This window comes from Lytechinus pictus, unplaced genomic scaffold, assembly GCF_037042905.1.
Source record: "Lytechinus pictus isolate F3 Inbred unplaced genomic scaffold, Lp3.0 scaffold_19, whole genome shotgun sequence".
NCBI classification, from domain to species: domain Eukaryota; kingdom Metazoa; phylum Echinodermata; class Echinoidea; order Temnopleuroida; family Toxopneustidae; genus Lytechinus; species Lytechinus pictus.
In genome coordinates this window covers 16660290-16666130 of record NW_026974140.1, presented here as the reverse complement: position 1 = coordinate 16666130, position 5841 = coordinate 16660290, and the positions used below count along the sequence as shown (strand labels likewise).

Genomic DNA, 5841 nt, shown 5'->3' with positions numbered 1-5841 from the left:
GTAGAGTCTATATCAGGAGCATCATCATATTTCAGGGCTCTTCTAATTCTGGATTTTTATTCTCCCACAAGCGCCACGCCCACTGCAGCATCACCCGCCAATCAATCTAAATTGCATGCATTGAGACACGCCCATATATCGGCGTGCGGATCCACTGGGGAGGCGGGGCTAGCTGGGGGCAGTAGCGTACCTACGGGGGGGGGCAGACTGCCCCCCCCTGACGAGTCACAACCCATCCAAGGGACATATCCCTGCCCCCCCCCCCTGACGAGTCTTGAAGACCTTTTTTTTTTTTTTTTTTTTTTTTTGCTTGTCAATTTTTGAAATGATAGGAGTACGCGCGAGTACCGGTAATTATAAGAGTGAGAAATGAAGAAAGGGTGAAATGAGGGGAAATACTAGTCTTCATGGGTAACTGCAAACAGTCCCTAATAGGTCTCTTTTCAATCAGGCAAGTATATTCAAATTTGCAGCTTGCACTTCGTGCCGGCCCTCAGTAATTATAGTTACAGTATGCATCTTTATGATCACAAACATTGCTGAATGTTCAATTTTTAGGACAAAATACATTTAGGTTTTACAGCTCGCTCTTCGTGTTCATATTATTTAATTAGTTAATTATGCTGTGAAAATGGGATTGACTGTTTTAATATTGCTGAAACTTATTTTGTTACAAGGGAGACATCTTTTAAACTCATGCACAAAAATATGGAGTAAGTAGCTGGGTGCATGCATTGGCCTTTCAATCTGGTCTACTTCTTATAAGCATTCTAGCACCGCATGTCTAAATCTCTTGCTCTCTCTCTCCACTGTTTTTTTTTTCAGATCTCTCCTCTATACACCCTCCTTATTTTATATGTTTGACTGATATCAATGCATGACATTCTCATTTTGCTGCATTGTTTAATAACTGAATAATTGATTTTGAAATTATCTTTGTATGTTTTATAAACTGGGTTCCAAGAGAAACTGTCACTTTGTGACTTTGGATTCTGAAACCAATTGATTTGAGAGGCTATAGTCTCTCTGTTATTGAACCAATCTCTTAATTATTGACATGTGCTTACTGCTTAGTAAAGATTATTGAAGCTAGCATTTTAAAATACTGTTCCTTTTGACTTAGTTGAATTTGTGCAGAGCCCTTAGTTTGATCAGCTTCTTTTGGAACCCAGTTCATGTAAGAAATTTTAATAAAAGGACATCTGTTTTTATTATGTCAACCTTACTGAGAGCCAAATTGATCCCAAAGTGTTTAGTTGGTTTCTCTTTTTTTTTACAAACAAATAAATGAATAAGAATGAATTGGTCAGGATAAATATATAAATAAATGTGAATAAATACAAAATAATGAATTCAGCATTCAAAATGCATTAAAAAATCATACTAAAAAAATACAATATCTTTAAAATGACACAAAATTCTTTGGAAAATAATGACAAACTAGAGTAAAAACATTGTTGTGAAATTGCATATATTGAAATGATTCCTCTTCATTTGTACAAAATGAACAATACAGTAGTTGAGAAAAGAAAGCTGATAGACTTATAAAACATTTTTACAAAGTACTATTATTGAACTTCTTTATAAGCTTGGGTGAGCGGTCTGATGAGCTACAATCCCCGTTGGATTGCTCATTGTACTATCATTTAAAATAAGTGAATATTAATCTTTGTTATGATAGATTTATAATATGAAATGGTGGCATTCAGATCATATACTAGTACTTATAATAGTTTATTAACATTCAAAGTCAAGGATTACTGTGATAGCAGAAGAAATTGCCACTGTGTAAGGTATAATATTTGTATGTAAAGGGCAATTCCATAAAATATGTACGTCCAACCCCATACAAGTGGGACCTTCGTGAATATTTCTATCTCTGATTTTTGGTTCTTTTGACATTCTGTAATGCTCTTCAAATGAACATGACTTGGTCAGTTTATGAAGTGAAGTAAAACTTGAGAAAATGGGGTCGGATCTCGGATGTACAAAAAAATTTGATTATTTTAAGGACTTGCCCTAAACATTAGTTGTCAAATATCAATTAAGTAATAATAGTAATTAATAACACAGTAAAAGTCCACCCTGCTGTCAAATTAGGCTTAATAAAAGCAGTTCTAAAGAAACAAGATAAATATATTAATGGTGTGGTGTAGATCCATCATAGCATAACAGAGTTATCACTTTTTTCTTCTTCAAAGTTTCACTTTTCTGACATTACTTCGGTGCTAAGCTGTGTATCCAAATTCTATAAATTTCTATTCCACTATATTTAATGAGGTAATTTAAGCATTCATGAAATAATATTTCCTATCAAATATGAGCTACACAGGTTATATCATGTAAAACTCTCATAGCGTTAGATGGGTTTTTCTTAAAGTTTTAATAATGTTTCAATTGTTTTGTTTTATTCAAAACCAACTAAATGTCTGGGTCGACTTTCCAGCCAACACAAAAGACAAGGCAATAACAAATCTATATTTGGCATAGCAATGATAGCATAAACACAATATCTACTTTAAAGGGCTAAAGAATCACATAAACCACAGATGAAATAATAATTAAAAAAAATAGTAACCCATGAAGGGTGCCACTAGGATAAAATTCCCATGCTCAGGAAGAGGAAGAGGATTTACCAAAAGTATTATTATGAATGTTGAGACAGTAATTTATGAATGGAAAAATTGAAAAAAAATCTATGATTTTTAGAGGTATAAAATTAATATAAATATTACAAATGAGGCTGTTAATAATACAAAGATATAAATACATTAAGTTACATTCTATTTACAGGCTTTATATTTTGGCAAGTTCAATTATTCAATTAATAATAAATAAAATGTACATGCACAATTATTCAAGGTAATTTTGATTTCAATTATCGAATAATGCCAAAAGAATGAATAGAATACTGCGCTGAGTACTGAATACAAACTTTGTTAAAATTTCACTGATTAGTCTGAATGTCTTGTATAGTCTGAAATAATATACTACAGTAGTCAGTTAGAAGTGTAAAATGAACCAACTAAACAGTTTGCCTCCATGGCCATATTTTTAAAATGAAACACATCACTATTAATATACAGGATGCACATCAAATGTTTCTGTGTGTAAAAAAATGAGTATAAAACAGTATAAAAACAAATAACTTCCATCAATTAGTCTGTTCTTTCATAACTCATAATTGTCAGTCAATTAAATTAAAATCCAGAATGAAATAAATATATTTATATATCTCCCTTCTTGTTAGATCATAGTGCTCCATTACATACTCACTGAAGGTGAGTATCTATTTCAGTAATATTAATGTACATTCTTTATTTTTTAATTATGATTTTATGATGCATGATTTGCTTCTTAATTCTAGTGGTCAAGCAGCCAATTGTGAATTTTGCTTTCAAGTACAGTATTAATAATTTTATTACAATCCTCTCTCTTCTAATACTTTTATGAATAATTCAGTCTCAAAACTTGTTTAATTTAAATTTGTTTGAGAAACAAGACACCCACACCAATAAAGTCAAGAGTGCAAAGGAATCTATTGATTCTGTGTTCTTTCTTCTCCACGATATGCCACCCTTTCTACCACTTTCCAAAGGATGAAGACTTGCAGCATTCAGAAGCAATGCTTTCAGAACAAGAGAGTGCACAATGACTTAACTTTCACTCAGAATTCACCTAAATTGGCCAAACTTGGCATGGTTGCACCATGTAAGCTTTACACTAGCCATGAGGAGAGGTATCAAGAAATCCAAGACAATTATAGCTACTGTACAATTTACAACATGGCAGTTAGTACAATGATTCCAATTTACCTTCATTGATGAGGTCATTGATCAGAGATCAGAGTTCATTCAACAGTTCATCAAAGAGTTAATTGCAAAAGTTCATCGATAAGTTCACTAAACAGACTCCAAAGGGTGCATCGAAGAGTTCCCAAAAGAGAACTGTGTTGAGTTCAGCATAAACCTTCCATTCACATTTGTTCCTTCACCATATGTCACGCATATGATTCATCACTGTCCACATGTTTTGTTTTGGTTTTCTTCTTTCCTCCTTTCTTACCCGTTGATCCCTCCCCAAGGAGGTTTTCTCTTGATCCCCTCCGTAGCCTAGCACTCCTAGGGGTTACCCCACCCCCATCTGTCCCAGAGTCATCCATATTAAGTTTCTTCCTCCTTGGTGGTTTCATGGTTACAGAGGTCTGCGAGTCATCAAGCTGAGATTCGTTGGATAGATGAGGTGCTGCACGTGACCTGGAGTGACCTTTGGGAGGTCGTGTTCTGCGTGGGGATTCACCATCCGTCGTCATTACATCGCTGTGGTCCAGATTAGCAGCCATTCTCACAGTCTTCTTTTTCTTCTTCTTTGGACTGTTAATTGATACAAGGGAAGGGGTATTAACAAAGCTAATCATCATATGACACAATGCTCTGAACATATATTTTCAGTAAGTTTTAAAACAAAATCTATGGCATAAGAAAAATATTGTATTTAAATATTCATATCTATGTTAGATGATATACTAGGCTTGACTATAGCCACTGTTTATGTGTAATGTAAATGGGCAACTTTTGTAAAAATGGCCTCACACATTTGGCAAATACAAAAATAACATACAATTATGAATAGTTATGTATAGTTTTAAGTGTACTCAAATAAAGAGTGGAATACATTCATCATCCAATATATTCTTTCCCCAAAGATAATACATGTACAATACCATCAAATCATAGGTTTTGTAACGCCGTGATCAAAAGGTATATGGCATTACGGCAATCTGATGGTTGATAACTTTTTATAATAGCTGAGCTCAAATCTGGATTATGCCACTGAATGACATCATCACAAATCAACATCCACTCATTACCCAACTAATTTCATAACTTAATTCTCAAGTTCATTGATACTAATGTCATCAAGTTTCAATTAAAGTATGGGTAAATATAAGATGATTAAACAGCAGACTGCAAAATTGTGCAACCAACAAACGGAACTGTGAAACCCCACCGTTTTCTGACAAAAGATGACTTACGTTGCAAGAGATGAGGTAAGTTCTAATTCACTATCTTCAGCTCCTGATATAAACTTCAGTTCACCTGACTTGGTGGTCACAGCAGAAAACTGTGGATCAAGTAGAATACAAACATAATGTTTTTATCATACCAACAAATTATTGCATTAAAAAAATGAAATCTTGAACTTTTTTAAAAACACTTTTAATAGTGCATGGACAGGTCATAGATTTGCAAGTGATTAAGACCTGGTCCCACTGGCCGACGGACACAAAACATATTCATAACGGATACAGCGGACAAGCAAAATTTGGGGTAGCTCCATTCATTTTCATCCAGTCCAAACAATGGACAAAATGGGTGAACAATGAAATCACAGTGGACGGATGCTCGATGGATATAGAGCGCATGAAACATGTGTGCAAAGAGTACACAACGGATACATAACGTTTTCCAACGGATGGCAAGATTCTTTTCCATTTTACATCCTCTCTGCATCCGTAAGTGCAGTGGGAACAAGCCTTTAAGATTTAGGGAAGTATCTTGTCAATTGTCTGGCAAGACTGGCAGCTTGTGACATTTTTATCAACAAAATTTTCAGATTTTACAGGATATTGATGCTGGGAGAACAACTGTGTATGAGACCTTATTAACAATGATTTATCAGTTTGATGAACAGTGTTATTATTGTTAGTTCTCCAACATAGCTGCTTGTGAGAATGCTCTATTAGGTAGCAGTGATGATGTATAGCACATAGAAAACTTTGTGTTAAGTGCAACATAAACATTGCATAATACTGTAAATATCATCATTCATTCATTTATT

At 34.2% G+C, this 5841-nt stretch overlaps 1 protein-coding gene across 2 annotated transcripts in view; it reads right to left on the bottom strand.

Moving 5' to 3' along the window:
• Positions 1–1454: 1454 nt before the first annotated feature.
• Positions 1455–5841, bottom strand: part of LOC129260434 (jouberin-like) — a 29184-nt gene continuing 24797 nt past the window's right edge. For both annotated transcript variants that reach the window (XM_064114114.1, XM_064114115.1), the window contains 2 exons: positions 5036–5124; positions 1455–4373 (listed from right to left, as the gene is read on the bottom strand). In XM_064114114.1, the coding sequence (XP_063970184.1) occupies positions 4001–4373; positions 5036–5124 (462 nt within the window). In that variant the 3' untranslated portion in view covers positions 1455–4000. The remainder of the gene's footprint in view (positions 4374–5035; positions 5125–5841) is intronic.